The sequence below is a fragment of the Cinclus cinclus genome, chromosome 5 (assembly GCF_963662255.1).
Source record: "Cinclus cinclus chromosome 5, bCinCin1.1, whole genome shotgun sequence".
Taxonomy (NCBI): domain Eukaryota; kingdom Metazoa; phylum Chordata; class Aves; order Passeriformes; family Cinclidae; genus Cinclus; species Cinclus cinclus.
Window position 1 is genome coordinate 72,786,188 of NC_085050.1, and position 19,503 is coordinate 72,805,690.

General features: G+C 50.0%; 1 protein-coding gene across 2 annotated transcripts in view; it reads right to left on the reverse strand.

Moving 5' to 3' along the window:
• Positions 1–7,786: 7,786 nt before the first annotated feature.
• Positions 7,787–19,503, reverse strand: part of SEPTIN11 (septin 11) — a 36,004-nt gene continuing 24,287 nt past the window's right edge. For both annotated transcript variants that reach the window (XM_062494053.1, XM_062494052.1), the window contains exons 3-9: positions 17,350–17,545; positions 16,243–16,429; positions 14,472–14,633; positions 12,785–12,881; positions 11,726–11,894; positions 8,535–8,667; positions 7,787–8,112 (exon numbers count right to left, since the gene is read on the reverse strand). In XM_062494053.1, coding sequence (XP_062350037.1) covers positions 7,921–8,112; positions 8,535–8,667; positions 11,726–11,894; positions 12,785–12,881; positions 14,472–14,633; positions 16,243–16,429; positions 17,350–17,545 — 1,136 coding nt within the window. In that variant the 3' untranslated portion in view covers positions 7,787–7,920. The remainder of the gene's footprint in view (positions 8,113–8,534; positions 8,668–11,725; positions 11,895–12,784; positions 12,882–14,471; positions 14,634–16,242; positions 16,430–17,349; positions 17,546–19,503) is intronic.

Sequence of the window (19,503 nt, forward strand, 5' to 3'; positions counted from 1 at the left end):
TGCATCACTCTACACAAAACAACATCCCAAGAGGCTCAGGCTGCCCCCTTCCATCCACCCCAAACCAGATGGAGCTCGCTACACACATTAACAGGTTTTGGTTTTACCTTCAAGCAATCCTTTGGCACTTCTCAAGCTTTTCAACTGAGTTCACATCCAAAGTAAACAAGGTAGAAATTTTAACAATTTACCCACATTCAGGACTGTTAAAAAAATAATCACTAATTAGGCTTCATGAGAACAAAACGAAGCCCTCGATCTAAGTACGAGCCAGCGCAGCTCAGCTGTACAAAACCAGAATCCTGCTCTGCCCATAGCGAGGCACAGCCAGAAAATAAGGCTTTGACTGTCCAGGACAGGCTCCACCAGTGCCACAGGATGTGCCATCCACCTTCCCACAGCGACAACCTGAGAACATCATCAGGTTACAGAGAGATTTCCAGCCATGCCAGAGGAGCACAGGATGCCCTTGAGATAAAGCTGTGGTGTCCAAAGCAGCCAGGGCTCGAGGCAGAAATTAAATCCTCCAGCTACGCACACTCACCCCCAAGTCTGTCGCTCTATGTGTCACCAGCAGTGCGGGCACGTCGTGGCAAAAGAGAACGGGGAGGGAGGCAAACAAGTCCAACTAACCCGGAGCAAGGTGTCACAGTGTGCCGAGCTCCCTCCGGCAGCCGTTCCCTCTGGCAGTGCTGGAAGCCCGGACGCTGTCGGAGCGGGCGGATCCCGCACAGACACACAGCACAGCACACCCTCAGACGCACGGGTGGGAACAAGGGGGAAGGAGAGGAGAGCACACGCGATGGAGGAATGAGATGGCTCTTCTCCTGGCAGGGGTGCCCGGATCTGCAGCTCTTCCAGTGCCCTATGGTCCACTGGGAGAGGGGGTGTGGGGGCTTTGGCAAGGTGACGCTTACATAAAGAAGAAGCTACGGAAAAAAGAGAAAAACAGAAGAGAAAAGAAACAGAGGTTCAGAATTGAAATGAAAAAGTGAGGATGGTTTGGGGGGCGGGGGGGGGTGGTGTGAAACAAAGGAGGAACAACATTTTAACATAAGTCATGGGGGAAGGAATGCACTGGGCAGGTGTCACACACACCAACTCCGGCCTGAGCTGCCCGGGACACCGGCTGAGGTGAGGAACAAGCTCATGACCACCACAAGAAGTGACTGACAAACACCAGCACGGACCTACAGAGGCACCCCAAAGGCACAGAACAACCTGCTGGGCAGGCCGAGGCTGACAGGTGACCCTCCTGGGGCCCTGCCACAGTCCAGCAGCAGCACACGTCACAAAGGCCACGCAAAGACCAAAGCTTTGGGTAAAAATATATTTCCTCTCCCCATTTCAAGTGTTGGCACTATTTGTATCTGTAACCTGAAGCATATACAAGAAATAACTGAGCTTATGCTGTAAGGTTATAATTCCATCTGTAATTCAAAAAACTGAAATATTTTAACATCAAATAAAGTGACAATATCTAACAGATGCGTACATATCATTTGCATTAACACTGTATGTAGGTTACACAATTGTTTCGTTACAAACATGGGTTATTTTCCAATAGCAAGGTAATAAAGTCCTACATCTATGGTTTAAGGCAATCAGGATATTAAAAATACAAGATTTCTACCGCTGTTCACAGCTTTGTTTCCCGATAATTAAAAAACCCTTCATATTTGCAGAGCTCCGTGCTGGCACACGCTGGTGAGAGCACCACAGATATCACACCCTGCATGTGCAGCCCGGGCCCTGGAGAAGGGACACGGGAGGGGACTGGAGTCCAAGGGACAGATCTGATGTGGTCACACACAAAAAGACAATTCCATCTGCACTCGGACAGTTTGGAAGAAGCAGAACCAGAGCTGCCTGCAGAAACATGGGCCCTGTTTAACATGGATGTGCTTGCAGGGAGACACCCATCTCCCTGCTGGCATTTCAAGCTGTCAGAAGCACACGGAGGGGGTGACAGGGGTGGCAGCTCTCCAGCTGGAGAGGAGCCTGGGGTGGGTGCCAGTGCCTGCTTTCCCTGCTCCTGGAGTGCCACAGGAGATGCATTTCATGATGATGCATTTCACCATCACCAGCTCCAGGGGCACCTTCCCACTCACTGCCCTCCCTGAAAGGAACTGTGTGACTCCCGGAAGGTGCTGGGGGAGCAAACCCTTCTCCATCTCCACTGCCTGCCAGACCCACCTGTGCCCCCTCTCTACAGAGCAGCCAAGCCCCTCTCAAAGACCTGGATTGTCTTTGCTTCTCCATTCTGGGGGTTTGCTTCACACCCTGGGAAAATCACCATCCCAGAAAAAGCACGTTTCAGCGTGCTTTGTACTAGCCTAAGGACTGAAATCCACCTCGTCAGGAACACGCGGTTTTAGAGGAGTTTTAACCACGCCACTTGCAAGTAAGTGGGCCTGGAGAATCTGCCAGGAAAGCTCAGCTGGGGCGCTGTCAGGAGCCAGGCAGGAAGGGTCAGTCCCCTCCTGCTCTACTTACATGCAGAGGTGAAAGCACATCCAGCCAGACTTGAGTGTATCATGCACTCCATGCACATCAGGGGCTGCTGTGGAAAAAGGCACAGGGAAGGAAAAGCAACAAGAGCAGCAGGAACAAACTAAACATGGCCCAGGGGCTCGAGATGGGGGAAAAAGTCACTGCCATGTCCTTTGGCAAAAAAAACAAAACGGTACTTTTGACATCTTAAAGTTTGTGGTTTATTCCCAGTTTCTCCAACACAGCTTGTTTTCTGCTGGAGAAAAACTCAACCAAAAAGACACTAATGCACTTGGCCACAGCTTGCTGTCAAAAAGGAAAAGCTCAACTCAGCTGATTTCCCCTGCTAAACATCCCTTGAAGGGCTGTTAAATGAAGCAGGAGAAATTAATGTTAAAATTAAGTTTTCTACTTGGCACAAAACACTGGTAATTAAAAGGAGGACATGCACAGAGGCAGCTGAAGCAAAGCATATTGCCACGAGCACTTGGTGACGGGCATGTGATGTGACTGCAAAAAACTCATGCAAACAACTCAAACTTCTTACTTCATAACTCAGGGTTTTAAAGCTGGGTTTGCCAGAAGCCACAAGAACCAGAATTTCATTTTTCCAAACAACCCTGCAGCAAACCTATTTAACCTGATGAAAAGTGCATAGTTGGCAAGTCCAGGAGAGGGGAAAAAAACCAAACCGAAATAACAACAACAAAAATAATAGTAATAATTTTTTTTAGTTTTAAAAATTAATGACAAAAAGCTCAATTGTTTTATTTCCAGCTTATTCTTCATCTTCTGCTGTCTGATAAAGACATGGTACATAGATATCCACTTCCTAAAGCCATGTTTAAGTTGTGAGGGTTAAAAAGCAGGACAACCCATAAGCAAACCTCCAAGCACGTCCCAATCCAACACTTGAGGAAAAAGTGATTAACAAGAGTGAGGATCCTGCCTTTTCTTTTTCCCCCAGAGAAATTCCACCTGGAAGCAAGAAAACAGCTGTAGAGGAAGACTCAGGGAGGAAGAGTTTTGTGTGAAAGGGCTTTAAAGAAGGCAACAGGAGCCTGCCCAGCAAGGAGCAGAGCAAGTGCTGCCTGTGCAGTGACAGAGGAAGAAATTCAGGAGGCACAGGCTAAGCACAGCTTGCCACTCCTTGGGAAGGAAGGGAAAGACTCTGTCTGAAAGCAATGGCATGGAAAAAAACACTTCAAGGAGACCCACTTGCACTGTGTGCTGGCCAGAGAGCAGGGCCTGGCTTGTCCTCCATCTCCTCATTCCAGGGACACCTCCATGGGACATTATTCCTGCTGCACCAGGGCCCGGGGGCAGTGCAGCCACCCTGTGCCCAGGCACCTTCTCTCCCTTGGCCTGGAATTCTGGATCCCACAGCCTTGCAAGTAGTCTGTATTTAACTTGGTGCAGGCATGCTGCTGGATGCTCCAAGGGGATGCTGACAGCTCTGTCCTCCCCCTGCCCAGGCATTTGATCCCGTAAGGGCTGCTAAAATCCTGCCTGTTGGAAACCAGGTCGGATTTTAAGGTAGGTTCCAAAGGTCTGAGGCCATGAGTGCAAGGAGAGCAGTGCTGGGAATGGTCCCTCCTCAAGTCAGCCTCAGCTGCTTGGCTGAGCTGGAAGGGAGGCTGGAAAACCAGGCCAGCAAACCCAGGGCCAGGGCAGGTAGCACAGAACAGGAACTAACACAAATGATCATGCAAATGTCACGGCATGCAAGGTCAGTCACACTTGGTTATCTACACACACCCCCCTCCCTCTCCCTGGCAGGGACTGGGGCTGCTGCAGCACCTCAGCTCCTGGGGGAACGTGGGGCAGGCTCAGCTCCAGCTTTAGCCATAGCCTGGGCTGGCTGGGACATTCCTGCAACACTCATTCCCTGGGGCTGGTGAATCCAGGGGATCCCACAGCACAGGGCTCCTGCAGCCAGCAGCACTGAGGACACCTGAGCCAGTCAATACCCGAGATGCTGACATCCAACTCTGACTCTTGGTTCAGATTGGGGGCCAAAAATAATTTACTGCTGATGGTTTTGGTGAGAAAAATACATGGTATCATCATTACCTCGTCCCTCCACCCACCCCTGAACTTCCACTCGCATACAGTCCTGCACCCAATCCCTCTTCCTTCTTGTTCCCACTATGTTATTAGATGAGTTAATAGTTATTCATGTTAAAAATGGAAAAAAATATATAAAAAGAAAACAGATGGCAGAGACACATTACTGCAAAAGCAGGTGAATGCTGGAACATCCTTGGCTCGACAGGCTTTATGTGAAGCTTGCACTGCAAGTTAAAAAAAAAACAGAACAAAAAACAAAAAAGTTAGCACTAATTGAACTCTAAATGCAAAAAAAAAAAAAAAAATAGAAAGAAAGCCAGGAGAGCCGACACCAGCAACTGCTCCAGTGGGTGGGCGAGCAGATGGATTATGGAATTGCAAAGAAGTTCAACCTCAAGGCTGGGCTCTACTCTGGCCTAAGACAAGCAAAAGTAAAAAGAAAAACTGTGGGTACAGAAGTACTGACCCGCCAACCCTGTCAGCTGGTGCAGGTCACAGCCTGTCACCACAGCACTCGTGGCTTTAGGGCTCATTTGTTGCCAGCTGGGACATGGGTGCAGCTGCCCAAGCCTGGGTTACTTCCCGTGGGCATCCCTGCAAGAGCTAACTCAGGTATCTCACATCTGGACACCAGGATGTCTCCAAGCACTTGGGCTTTCATGGCCAGGTCAGATGCTTCAGGCACCACCAAACCCCTCTTTTTACAGGGCATTGGGGCCGGCCCGGACATGGATGCTGCAGCTCAGGGACTGCTTTGGGACAAGCATGGCCCCTAATGGCCAGACCAGGCACACTGGACTGGAAACTTAAGTGGAAAGGAAACTGAAAAAAAAAAAAATAGTTTTACACTTGGCTTTCAGAAGCAGCTTTAAATAAACTGAGACAGAGCCCAAACAGATGGTCCTGGTTCCTGGGGGGCTGGGGATGAGCAGCAACACCATGGCACATGCTGAGGCATGTGGCCATCTACCCAGCAGCAGGCAAGCACCAGAAGGCTGCTTGCCTCTCCCACTGGGTCTGTGGCCAGGAGCTGTCTCCACACGGGTCAGGGTGGAAGCACAATCCCACTCCAACACTACAGCAGGGGCTCTGGCAGAGTGCTCAGCCCCACGTCCCAGCAAGTGCCTGAGTCTGCTCTGCAGGGACACAGGTGTGCTGCCCCCAAACACTGCTGCTGTCAGGCCAGAGCCTCAAACAACTGAGATGAAAAAAGAGTATAAGCTAGAGAATTTCTGGAGGAATAGTCTGGAAATCAGGAAGGCCAAGCTCTCCCTTGTGGAGTGAGGCCAGCAGCAGATTTCACCCTGAGCCTTTCCTCGGGCATGCACAGCACGTGGAAAGTCTCTGTTGTCCAAATCGAAGAATTCTGATCCCACCTTGAGGAAAGACAGCATTCCCATGAAGTTTTTTGTGGGGAGGCTGCAAGGGTTGGGCACAGCAAGGATTTCCTCTGGCAACTACACAAGAAGCACCACGGTCCATGGCAGCAGAGAGAGAGGCTGGAAGCCTTAATTACACAAACTGCAGCTCCACATTAGAGTGCAAGGAGAAACCTAAAGCCTTTAGAAAACCAAGGTGAGCTACAAGGCAGGAGCATCAGCATTCCCCTTTAAAGCCTCTGTTAGTAACCCTGTCACTAGAGAACACCTGCAGCAGGTACAGCACCTGGCGTGGAGCGACATAAAGGGCATGTTCCTCGAGGCTGGATTTCTGTGAATGCAGCAGCAAAGCAGAACATGTGTTTGTCACAGTCACTGGGAACAGCCTTGCCTCATCCAGCACACTGGAATCAAACAGGAGCTCCCACTGACTACCCAAAGGGACTGAACTCCCCACACAGCTCTGCACTGCACTGGTCCTACAGCTAACAGATGGAAAAAAAACGGACTGCACAGTTCTTTAGAATATTTGGCTACCAACTCTGAGAGATAAGTAAAAACTTTCTATTCTTTTTAGGGAATGCTTCACCATGTCTGAGCTGTCTGGGGAGAGAAGACGAGTGTCCCAGCCTGTGTGCAGAATGTGTTTCAGCCTGCCGGGGCCTTAGCTGTGACCCTGGCTGGTTGCAGTGCTCACCCCTGGGTGTGGTCCTTAAGGATTTCTCCCCTGGGAGCGGAGCATGCAGCACACAGCACTCCACAGATCCCGTGGGGGCCTGTGCCACGTCCTCAGCCAGCATCGAGCAGCACGGCTCCATGGGAGCTACAATTTACACCAGCTGGAGAACCAGCCCAGGCCCTCCCCACCTTCCCCAGGCAGCAGCACTGACCGGGGCTGTGCATCGAGTGTAAAAGCTGCCAAACCTCAAGAGCTGCACCTGCAGCATCACTCAGGTGCACCACGAAGCTCAGGCCAGGCTGGAGCTCCCGGGTCGGCACGGGACACACAAGTGTCTGAGGCACGTCCCTGCTGGCACTTGGCCCCTCCAGGGGTGACAGCTGGGGGTTCACCATCAGCCAGGTTACTCTAAGGAACACCCCCTTTTCTCTCTCGGGCAGCGAAAGCAGTGTGGAACTGTCATTTTTGTGTGTGGGTTAACCAAGTGTTTCCCAGTGAGATTTGCTGCATCCCCAGCTTCCCCAGTGGCAGGTACCAACTAAGCACCCTTAGCACAGGTGACTCACAAAGGACTCGCATGAGCACCCTCTTAGTAGGAATGGAAAAAAACAGTGGAGGGTAAAGGATTACACTCCTAGGACAGGAATATAAAACAGTAGAAAACAGTGCCATGATCTTGAGTAAAAGGGTTTCTTAGCTTATTATGTCAACTTGATACGACCACAAATGCCATTTAACTGCAATTACGGTACCATAGGAGTTTGTTTTTCTAAAAAAAATACAAAACCAAAGCCTCCTGTCTTTAAAGCAACCTCCCGAGTAAACGCTTTTGGCACTAGCATTCCCCATGTAAAAATAACATGGTGGTTTTGGTTTCTAATTTACTTCTACTTACAACTATAACCTTAAGGAATGGGAACTGGAGAGTACCAGTGAAACAAAGGATGGGTGGCAACTCCCTTTATAATTCTGGCTCAGGCAGATAAATCTGAGTCCAGAACATCCCATAGCTCCAGAAGATTCTGGACAGGTCACAAATCAAACCTCCGCCGACCAATTGCTCTCCCACGCCAGTCAGACTTGAACAAAAAATCTGAAGGTACTCTTCTAGAGAAAGATTAAGATCATGTCCCTGGCCCACCCTTTAGGAAAAAAAAATATTTTATTTGATCAGGCTGAGAAAAGGCCTGTTTCCAGTCTGGTAATGGGGAAAAGCAAATACAGACATGCAGCAAGAAAGAAAAAAACAACCTCCCAGAACTTGTAACAAACCCTACAGAGGGTGTGGGTGACATCCGCTTACTTTTTCTTGTCCTTGTCTTTCTTGGTTTGTTGAGAACCTGCCTGCTGAGCCTGCGACTGTAATAGCTGAGCTGCTGCCTTCTTCTTTTGAAAGTTGCTCAGCTCTTCCTCAAGTTCCTTCTTTTTGTCTTCCACCTTTTTCTTTTCTTCTTGGTGAGTCCTCTTTAGATGGTCAAACTTTTCATGGAGCTGCCGGGACAGAGACATTGAGAACTGGCTGGGAAGAGGAGCGTGTGGAGTGGCAACGATGCCCCGTGCTCCTGCTGCCACCGAGCCCTCCCTGTGCCCAGCCTGCCTGACTCTGTGGGAAAAGCCCTGCAGTTAACACCCACTGGCACACAGAGGGTGGGAATTCCTGTTGCTGTAGGAATTCCAGCAGGCCTCTGGACGCCTGCACACCCCCACGTTCCATCCCTCAGTGCTCTGTACCTAATGGCCTCTGCCAGGCTCGTGCAAAGGGAACGTGGGCACTGAGGGCTGTGCTCTTGTCTGCACCTCTGCAGCAGCACGTGCCCCTCCAGGAGTTCTGAGGAGCAGCCCAGCAGGACATTTTCTGTCCCAGCCCTGTCCCAAGCCCTCACAGACAGCCCTTTGAATTACAGCGTACTCACATCCTTCTCTGCTTCCTTCAACTCTGCTTCCTTCTCCTTCACTCGCATGACGAACATCTGCCTCATTTCATCCTCCTTCTTCTGGAGCTCACCCAGGAATTCATTCCTCTTCGCTTCGTAAGTCTCTTGGAGACTGTGAGAAACACAGGAAACCCAATCAGAGCAGCGTTCCAAGCACAGCCACCAGCTTCCAGCCTTTGGAGACCTTGGCACTTAGGCTGTTTTGTCACAAAACACGTCGTGTCAGAGGCACAAGCACCTCCACGGAAACCCGTCCCAGCTTGCTAGGTGGCAGCAGTGGGAGGAAAATCCCTGCTCACGATGCTGTGCATCACCCGGCAAGATTCGTGTAGCACACCCGGGGTGAAATCTGCCCCCGTGTAGTTCATCAAGCACGACACTGACACAGAGCAGAACTCATTTTCACTGCTCATTGCTAACAGATTCAGATCAGGGGCTTGGTTTAGATTAAGTCATCCAGGGAGAACTCCCTTTCTCCTTTGACCTTTGCAAAGCATCAGCAGCCTTCCTCCTCCAAAGAACCACATTACTGGATTCCTTCATTCCCCCTCTACTCCTTGGCATTCCTTTATTTCCCCAGCGCTGAGATAGGCAGTGAATACCTACATTGCCCGTGTACCTCTGAGATTTTTAAAGCCTCTCAGGAACTCTAGATGTCAAATGCCTCTCGTTTCATTCCTTAAATGGACTTGCATAGCCCAGCCATAATGACAGTGTGGGAATGATAACTATTTCCCCCAAGAGGCTTTTCTGAGGACGCATTTTTTAAATGAAAACTCCACTGAAGTCACACGGACACGTTGCCTAAGGAACACATTAAGCATTGGGCCAAAGGAACGTCCCAATTCCAATAAAGTCAAGCTTTTGCTTTTCCTGGCAGTGTTGGGGATTTTGATGGCTTTTTTTATGGGTTGGGGTTTTTCTTAGGGGATGCAATATTGAGATGGGGAACACAACTTGTCAGCTTATCCCAAGCCTTGTCTTTAACTCTGCTAATGAATAGGCACTTCAGTTACTTCCTAAAATACTCTCCAGACAGGATGCCCAGAGCTGTTCTGGCAAAGCACTGGCACAGCCCCAGAGAAATCACACCATTCCACATGACCACACCAGCTTCCTACACATGGAAGCAGAAATACTCATCTAAAAATGACAAAAATCCTTTCGTGGGAGAGCAGGGCAAGAGGCATCTTTCCATTCTTAGCTAAATGCAGCACCAGACCTCTCAGAGCACACAGACTTCAGGAAACTCAAAACAAAATCTCTCTAGAATTCAGCATTGGATTTGTTAATCCTCTGACTGTGGACATTGAAACTTAAATTCCTAAGCCCTTCTGAAGGATCTGGCCAAGCCCGAGGGCAGGTGAGCCTTTGCTGCTCAGTGAGCACAAACCGAATCTGCAATTAGCGACACGCTGTCCTAGGGAGCGGCAGAGCCTCACAGAGGGAAAAGGAAAGCTGCACGCAGCTCATCAGATCCCGGACTGCAAACCACTTCTTCCAAAGCTCAGTTCCAAAAACATGATGCTGGGTGATGGGCAAGCAGGAAAAGCCTGGCAGGAGTGAGAGGGGCAGGGGCTTCCTGTTAGATTGTCCCAGGTTCAAAGCTTAATTCTCTGCCACAGTGACTCTGACTTGCAGAGGAGCCAAGTTCTCAGAGAAACTGGCCTGGCAACTCCCAGCCTGCATGTGAACAAAAACCAATTACAGCCCTAAGGAATACCAGTCCAAACCAACTGGGATCCCTGCAGCTTCTCACAGGCAAAGATGACAAGGGAATTGGCTTTTAAGTACACAAACAGATGAACCTAAATTACAAGAGTAACTTGATTTCCCAACACACCCCCACACACTGAAGGACGCCCTGGCAAATGATATTATTTGAAAAAGGAGTATCTTGAGAAGTTTAACCAGAGCAGCAGAGAATCCAGCCCACAACAGTCACAGGACAGCAGAAGGATCTCTGTGCAAACAGACTCCATTTCATGGGGCTGATGCCTTTTGGGATCCTGGTGCTCCCTCCTGACTTCCTGCAGCGTGGCCAAGCAAGGTGGGGGTCTCAGACATCACCAGTTCCCCTTTTCCACACCTCACACAAGCCCCTATGCAGCACCCGTGGTTCGCTGGGACCTCCTGCCCTCCTCCCCCCGAGGTTTGCCAAAGGCTCCCTTGCCCCTGGCTGATGCAAGCTGGCTGAAGAGCAGTAGTTCCTGTGGCTCCTGGGACCAAGATGCAGGGAAAAGCATCCTTTTGATCCCTGAGCTCAGAGAGAATGTTGCCCTCGTTTCAGCTATGCATCAGTCTCGGCCAAACAGCTTGGGATCATAGGTTTTGTTTGTTTATTGGAGGGAAAAGGCACCCAGAGTGAACTGCTCTGAACAAGCACGTACCAGATGGAGAAATTCTGTACATTTTCATTTCCTTTCTACTTATAGCTTGCTCAAAAGAGGCCTCGTGTACAGGAAGCAATGGAAATTCCTCGGATTCCTCCAAAGGAAGGGCTGAGCCCATCTTAAGCCATTGCTCTCCAGAAAGGAAATCCAATAAAGCCTCACACTTGGGCTTAGTAACAGAACTGGGCTTGACTGATTCCAACAGAATTTCTGCTGCAGAAGAGGTGCAGCTGCATCAACTCAGCAAGTCAGAAATAAGACCCCAAACCAACGGCAACCCCTGACATGCACGTGTGTCACAGGGGCAAAGTCCCACTGGTGCACTGGAATTCTGACTGCCTTCCCCGGGAGGCAGAGAGGAACATAGGAAGCTGGAAGGCAGGAGGTGCAATTATTGGGGAAAAATTGGGGAGGAATGGGAAACAGGAAATGAAAGGAGAAAACAAACACCCCCTCTCAAATTCCCACACAGCTGTTGTCCCTGGCTAATGGCGTGGGCTGCAGACCAATAAAGCTGTCTGACAGAATGAACTATGTATGTGCTCAGTAATCAGCCAAACCTCAGGCGTGAGACCGTGACATCCTCTTCACAGCTCACCTTGGACCAGCTGTGAAGAGCTTCAGGAAGGTCAAAAGATCACTCAGCCCAGGATGTCCCCAACACACGGGCCACCTCCCTGGCACATGGACACAGGTGCACTCCTCCTGCCCGGAACTGCAGGCAGAGCCAGCTGGCTGCAAAGCACAGCAGTGCCAGCCCGAGCTGCAGGTCCCCACCTGAAGGGTTTGCTGTCCGGATCCGTGTCCTTGAATCCCATCTCCTCCAGCTTGCAGCGCCTGTACAGCTCGTAGTGCCGGGTGTGCGTCTGCTCCCTCAAGTCCTCCATGTTCACTCGGATCAGCATCTCCCGCAGCTTCACAAAGTCACAGTGGTTTTCATTCTCAACTGCACAAACGACACAATATCACGGAGACAACATTAAACCCTGGAGCTGGGTCCTGGTGTAGCAGACCTCAGAGTTCTTGAGGCACACGAGCACAGCTCCAAGTCAAAAATGCCTTGCTGAACTGAGGTTGAAGCCATCCCACACCAGCAGGGGCCGAGTTCAAGGCCCGCACTGGCTTTGCAAGATCTGTGTGCTACCCATCTGTCACAGGGCTCCTGTCTTCCCATCCATTTTTGCACCAGCAAGGTGATGATCCGTTTCCTCACAGAATTTCACTTCGCACTCAAACCCACTCGAAATCCTGGCACTCATATGGGCTCACGCAGGCAAAGTCTAAACTGAATCTCAGACTACCTGGTGCTAATTTTCCGGGAACAGCAAGAACCCAGAAAGATACAGGACAAGTCCAAGACCTCCCAAACACATCAGCTTCTTTCCTAACTGTTTTTCCCAGTATCATCCTCTGGTGAACATAGCTGAAGTCTCTGAAGCTGCCTCGGGGCCAGCTGGTATTACTGAGAAGCCAGAGAGTTGTGCAGAATTGCACTGTGAATGCTCCCCTGCAGCTCTCTGGGCCATTCTCCAGTGGGATACACAAGTGGAGCCACAAAGAAACCATCACCATCTCAACCCTGTACTTCTCAGTGCTGGCTGGGAAGCAAGGATCAGCTCTGTATTTTTGGCAGCTTCAGTCTAGCCTGGGCTGCAAACAGTGCCCTGGCCAAACTCTGCCCGCTGGCAGGAAGAAGCTTTTGGCTCCATGTCCAGATGCCCACGTTCAGATCTAAGCTGTGCTTTCTCAAGCCAGATTTTGGCAAGGGCCGTCCAGAGACCAAAGTGTCGGACCACAAGGGGACAGGGTGAGAAGTTTGTGCCCCTGGTGACATACCCTGCACCACACCCCAGGGGTACTGCCTGGCTTTTGCCATCTTGTTGCCAATCTTCACTTCTTCAGTGCTGCCAACCACGGCAAAAGGAAGGTGGACCTGCAAAAGGAAAGGGACAGTGAGGCCAGGGATTTCCTTTGCTGCCTTGCCAGAGATTGTTTCTCAACAAAGCTGTTTACTGGGGCCGCTCTGCTAGATTTAAGCTGTTTAAAGGCCCTGGCAATTCGTCTGGTGTTTCAGGAAGAGCAACAGGACAATCTGGATGAGAAACCTGATCAGACTTAAAGGCCAAAATTCTGAAGTCCTCAAAATACAAGATATGTACATAGCTTCCATTTAATTACAAAGCGTCACTGTCTTAAGCACAGAGCAAGTCTGACCAACTGGAACCGAATGAGAAAAAAACAACAGTGAGAACAATAAAAAAGAAAATAAAGTACACCCTCTCAAGGAAGGCAGGCTCAAAATTCAGGGGGATTTTGCTGCTACAAGGAACTGCTAATGCTTCCTCTTAAACAGGGCAAAGCTGCGAGCAAGGGGAAGAGCCGAGCTGACCCAGCCCTGGGCTGACACGCCCGAGTCATGGAGCTGTGCTCTCTCCCTGGGTGTGGTGGTGACAATCTGGGATCTACTCCCAGAAGTTCGGCTGCTGAAGGAGGGATCTCGCCTCAGCTGCCAGCCCAGCCCCATGGAACTCTCCCTGCCTTAACAGCATCCAAAGGGGCTGGGCACAAGCTCTGGGAGCGAGACCCGTGTCAGCCAAGCTGTGGTCACAGGCTGGGTGGGAGGGCAAGATGTCAGGGCAGAGGAGATGGGATTATCTGGAGGTTTGCCAGCAGCCAGGCTGCACCTGAGGAAGGCAGAAGGCTGCAGACAGTGTACCCCGCTAGAGCCACATCCCTTCTCTGTGCCAGCTCCTCTCTGCTCAGAACAACACCGACAGGGAAGAGAAGCAATAGGGGAGCTTTGGAGACAGTCTGACATTCAGCTGGATGAGCTAATTGTCCATCTACAAGCCCTTGAGCAGGAAACCCCACAACAGCCTTCCAGCAGCTTAATCTGAGTGCATTTGCTTTAGGACCGGCACATCCTCTTAGGGCCAATCAACACCTCACTGCCAGCAACGCTGAGCTCAGGTTCCTCCCTTTGCACCCCGAGCCAGGCCGATGGCAAACAGCTGCTTCCCTTGGTAATCCCCACTAAAATGTCTGGCCTAGCCTAGCCCTGAGTGCCCTCAGTGCCACCCCGTTGCTAGAGCAGGGAAGGAGGTGACAGCCTGATGGCCACGGGCCCTGCGGAGCGCTGGAACATCGGTGGCGCTGCCCTGCTCCCACCGGAAACCGAAACAAAGGGAATGAATCACCCCCTGTGAGCACCGAGCGGCGGTGCGGGACAGGAAAGCCAAACCTCAGCTCTCTGCCCTGACCGCATCGGCGCCCTGCCTCCCATCCTCTTCCTTTCCCCAGACAGGGATACTGCAGCGGGGGAAGGACGTGAAAACCGCAGCAGGGGAGAAGCTTTTGGCACACAATGGAACGTGTCAGACCAGCTATCTCCAGCCCCCAAAAGCCTTCTGGCCAGGCTGATGTCCGGGCTTAAATTGCAGTTTTAAAGCCAAGTAAGACACAGCATGGCCATCGAGGATAGGCCCAGGCAAAGCAGTGGCAGCAGCCCCCCCAGATGGCATACACTCATGGTGGCATTGATCTCGGCCACCGTCTCCTCGTCCGTCGGGAACTGGTAGATCTGGACGCCGTTGCTGACCAGCTCGCTCATGATTTTACTCTTGAACTTGTGCAACTCATTCTTCGCAATGGTGTCAGCCTTGGCAATGATGGGGATGATGTTCACCTGCAAGACAGGACAGCACAGGTTGTGTCACCGTGACAGGACAGCGACAGCCCTGAAGTGCCACAGATTAACTTCCCTGGGGCTGCTGCTGGCAGCAGCACCACCTCAGACAGAATTTCCAGGCAGCAGAAATGACGGCCTTAGAAAGAAGTCAAATGCAATTTGGCAGCATGCTATTTCCTGTCCTGTCACACTCCCCTCCTCATCCGAATTGGCTGGACAGGAAATGCTGTCATAAGATTATTATAAACTGCTCCAAAAAAATAAGAAAGGAAATGACCATCTCTGCACATCCCCTGGTACTGCAGCTGGCTGGATTACAGCAGGAGCCATGCTCAGACAACAGCCTGCCACGGGCCCTGGCTTTGGGAATGTCAGCAGGGACACCACAGGGGCAGCAGAGCTGCTGTCACCCCATGGGAGGTGGAAGCAGATGTCCCTAGGCAGCCCTGGGACACACAGGACAGGGCAGCAACACGGGCACACTTCCCCCACCTGTGTGCCCTCGTGTGCCCCTGGACACTGCTGCACCTCAGGACCAAGGTTCGCTCCTCCCTGCACAGCTCTGAGATGAATGATGAGTTACTGTCTTCCCTAGACAAGCTGTTGGCAAGGATAGAGATCCTGACTTCTTTCCCCTTCTCGCCCCTCCAGAGGGACAGTTTCTGCTTTTGATCTTGCAGGCCTGCTTTTCCCTGCAACAGCAGACAGAAATTGTACTGAGGATAACTAATATCGACCTATATGCAGGGATTTTAACTACAGTACTTGAAAATCCTTTTCTATTACATCACTTAATTCTGTTTGGAGTTATTAAATCCCCCTTGGCCAAAAGATAGAACAGGAATGTCAATTAGCTCACTTGGGATAAATCTCCATAACCTTATTTTCAGTTGAAGAAGTCAAGGAACTTTCTCCATCACCACATAAAACCCAATCGATTGGCCTCTCTAAGAAACAAAGAACCACTGTCATCACTGATGCCCTGCAGAATCAGGATCCAATGAGCCAAAGGTGCACAATGGACTGATTTAAATTGCTTAATCATGATGGAAAGGAGCACAGAGAAGGCTCAGTTTAGCTACTCAGGCTCTACACTTATTTTTCCTAGAAGCGGTGCAATCTCCTTTGAACCATGGTTTAAACCAAGCCCATGAGGGTACTTGGAAAAGCAGATGCCAAGTAACACATTTATTCAGATTCTTGTTTAAGACAAGAACATGCTAGAACAGCACTACATTTGCCATAGCAGATCAAATCACTGTTTTTTGTCTTGCTGGATGTGGTCAGAGCGATCAGACAGAGCACTTCCATGTGTTTTTCACTGACTAGAAAGACGACCTGAACTGTCTTTATTGACTTTAAAGATTAGCTGTGGAGCACATGGCCAAGTTCCCTACCCGAGGCAGAGCTGGAAAAGAGCAGGAGTCCAACCTCTCAATAAATCTCTGCAGCATGTGAAGCAGAATAACGCAGCAGCTTGCCCAAGGTACACTTCTCACACCTTTTGTCTGAAATTCCCCACTCCTAAATCCAGACTTCATTTTCCTGAGCAGATGGCAAGATAATGCAAGCACGCCAGGGCCGTGGTAACCCAGGCAGCAAGTACCTTACTGTCGAGCTTCTTCATGGTGACCAAGTCCAGGGACTTGAGCGAGTGTCCGGTGGGAGCAATGAAATAGAGGCAGGCGTGGATCCGCGTGTCGTGGTAGTTGAACAGTGATCTCTTGATCTTCAGCTCTTCCTGCAGGTAGGCTTCGAACTGTGCATCGATGTATTCCACTATAGGCTTGTAGCTGCAGAGAGAAGGCACAGAGAGAAGCAGGGAATTGGCTGCTGGGACCACCCGGGCCGTTGGTGGACACCCAGCCCTCCATTTCAGGTGTGTGGAAACCACACAAGGCTGCTACCCAGAAAAACAAGGCCTCTGGCAGTGCCTCCAATTAAAGTCTGAGCTGCTGCTCTGCCAATCTCTCTGAGAAATCATCTAACATAAAAAAAATTAAATGTAAAATCATGACCTACCCCCTAGCTTGTCCAAAATCTCATCATCTTAAAAGGGGAAAGGAAGAGTCACAAGATAAGAGGGACTTTTCAGGAACTGAAGCCTGTGAGCAAAGCTCAGAAGACAACTGCATCATTCATGGCCTTGGATGGGATCATTTTGTTGGAGAAAAAGCAGCTCATGTAGTGTAACGTGTCCTTATTCAAATTAACTGTTTGTGCTTCTGGAAAGAAAACTGTTCCATGTGCTCCCCCTCCACCAAGTGCATCTACATGGATATCATTAGGTGGATCTGTAAAATGACTGCTGCTAGGGTTTCTTGGCTTATGGAAAATCTGTCTCTGACCATCAGACACTGAAAACCCCAGAGACACATGCAAAGAAAGCAGTAAGGCCTCACACTGGGAGAAATATTAGAAGAAAGCCCCATAAAAAAAGCAGGGCAAAGGAGGACTGGGAAGCCTCAAACTGGAGGACAGAGCAAATTGCACCCACCACAGCCATATGTGCCAGGACACAACAGCAGAAGGAAAGCTCTCCCTAAGCCCTGGCACTGCCCTTCTCTCCACAGGGTTAGGCAGGAGCAGCATCACTTTAGGGATTGGGAAACACGCCCAGAACAGCGAGGGACCAGCTGCCCACAGAGGGAAGCCCTGGAGACCTCAGCGTGCACCGGCACCGGGATTTCCCTCCCGGCAGAGCTGGGCTCACCTGTCATCCTTGTTGATCTGATCTCCAAAGCCCACCGTATCCACAATGGTCAACTTCAGGCGGACGTTGCTCTCCTGGAGCTCGTAGCTCCGCGCTTTCAACCTCACGCCGGGCTCGTTGTGCGTGGCGGGCTCGCTCTCGAACTTGGTGTTGAACAGAGTGTCCATCAGCGTCGACTTGCCAATGCCAGTTTCACCTGAGCAGGCAGAGGAAGCGTCAGGATGGTGCCACTGCTCTCCCTTGCCTCTTTCTGTGGCACCTTCACCGGGTTAGGGAGTTACTCCACTTGGGCAGCAGTGGAATTTGGCTATGTGCACACAGATAATCCCTGCGGGAACAGACGTCTTCAGAGACAGTCCCCATCTTCACCAGTGCCCCAGGAACTTTCTTTGTGCTAGCAAGTTGCAAATTCTCCTAGCTCCATGTCTGATGTCCTGATTTTGTTTCAGCCTTTTTTTTTTTAAGGCAGCTGTGCTGTCTCGAGAAGATCATCCAAAACCCACAGTGCAACTTAAGACAATAAAAATCTGAGACAGAAATATATAAGGAGTTCATAAAAAAAAGGCACACTGCTTAAATACCAACTTTTTAAACTACTACAGTTTCACTAATCCCCAGTGCAATAAGTAACATGGATGAAAGCATTAGCCTAAATCCCATTTTTCAGTCAAAACTGTTTGTTTAGCAATTACACTCTCAAAGAGCTACTGCTACCCATGCTGTGAGCAGGGGTGGGTTGAGGCAGCTCACATGGAAAGCCAAGTCCCAAAGTGATGGCACAGACTGCCCATGGCTCAAGCTGCGAATTTTAGGGAGCTCCTGATGTGAACTGCTGCATTCTCTGCCAGATAGGCTCTGCAGCATTTCACATCCCAATCAGAAATCTCAAATCACGACACCCAAGTTACTTCTGTCCTCTCCCACAAATCACAACTTTAAACAATAAGTCTTTTCAAGGGTGAGATTTCTGTTCCTTGGCCAACTGCAGCAGTTTGTGTGAAACTTTAATATGAGGTGAAAATCAGGAAAAAAAAGAGGTGGGTCAAACTGCTAATGGAGACATATTAAATCACGCTAAGAAAGGCATATTTACTGCAAGAGAGAGAGGCAATTAATTTATGCCATTTTGATCAAAGAGCTGCCTGCTAATCGGGCTGTTCCCTGCTGGATTGAAATGGTTTCATGCTGCTACAAGAGTCACGTGAGGGCTGGGAGCTCAAGTGTGCAGATCTGCAACTGTTCTCTTATCTCCTTCTTTCACAGGCAAAGCTACAGAGAGGAGTCGAGTTTGCCAGATTTCTTTTCAGGCAGCTCACAGAAATTCTCAATTTGCTGTAGAAAAATCACAGTCAGAGAGTTGTGGGGTTTTTCCAGCTAATTAATGTAACTAATTAGAAGGGACAATGCTCCCCTCTTGGAGGCTTACACGAACAATGAATGGAAAGATGATGTCTGCAGGCTGCACTGCCAAGCTAAGAGAAAAACCCAGCAGTTTTGTCCATTTCCAGAACCAGATTCTGGATTCACTGACAAGCCAAACTGGCTTGGCTCACAGCTCCCTGGGGCTGAGCAATGGATTCCCAGCTGTGGAGTATCCACAGAGCACCAGGACAGCAGCTACCTCACCACAGCTAAGAAAAGATACTGCCTCCTCCTATTTCACCCTCTGAACAATTTGGGGAAAATAACTCAGGCTATTAAACCAACTTGCAGATCAAATAAGCAGAGGACAGGTGGCAGCCTTTGTTCTCCAGTACATCATTTGGAGACTAAAAATGGCATCGTTTCCAAGAGGAGAAACTAAGAATGTAAGGAGACAGGCAAACCCTGGAAGGGAAGGAATGTAATTTGGTGAGAAACAGCCTCCACACCCAACCCAGAGAAAAGCAGATGTAAGTGAACATCCTTTTAAAAACACATTTAGTTCCCAAGTTCTCTCAGTTTCCTTACAGGCAGCCTTTGGGGAAAGCAGAACCGCTGCATGATCAAAGGGATAGATTTTAACAGGTAGCAATTTCCATGCTTTGACTCGGGGGACAAGACAGAGAAAGAGGAACACTAGATCTCACCATGGATCAGCTCTGGGAAGAAAGTGTCACTTCCCTGGCAGCACGGTGTGCAGTGGCTCAGCCCTGCCCTGGGCAGAGGGAGAAG